This window comes from Antrostomus carolinensis, unplaced genomic scaffold (assembly GCF_000700745.2).
Source record: "Antrostomus carolinensis isolate BGI_N321 unplaced genomic scaffold, ASM70074v2 scaffold8645, whole genome shotgun sequence".
Taxonomy (NCBI): domain Eukaryota; kingdom Metazoa; phylum Chordata; class Aves; order Caprimulgiformes; family Caprimulgidae; genus Antrostomus; species Antrostomus carolinensis.
In genome coordinates, this window is record NW_010318397.1 from 16,066 (window position 1) to 16,275 (window position 210).

The window sequence follows — 210 nt, forward strand, 5'->3', positions numbered from 1 at the left end:
ACACGCTGCGCTGGGAAAGAAGCACGCCTAGCTACACACCAGGGCAGGTCCAAAGCACGTTTGAGGGTGTACCTCCAAATACCAGCCAGGTGCAGCCTGCAGAGAGAACCGAGGGCAGAGCTCCTGCCTCTAGCAGGCTGCAGCTGGGCAGCTCTTCCACCCCGCAGGAGGAGAGGACCGTGGGAGTGGTCTTTAACCAGGAGACGGGGC

General features: G+C 61.9%; 1 protein-coding gene across 1 annotated transcript in view; it reads left to right on the forward strand.

Annotated features, from left to right (window-relative positions):
- The window catches only part of LOC104525666 (activating molecule in BECN1-regulated autophagy protein 1-like), a gene marked incomplete at its 3' end in the record, with an annotated part of 45,427 nt that overhangs the window by 4,922 nt on the left and 40,295 nt on the right, over positions 1 to 210 (forward strand). The window contains 1 exon segment of the mRNA XM_029085174.1: positions 1 to 209. This exon segment is cut by the window's left edge and continues 301 nt beyond it. Coding sequence (XP_028941007.1) covers positions 1 to 209 — 209 coding nt within the window.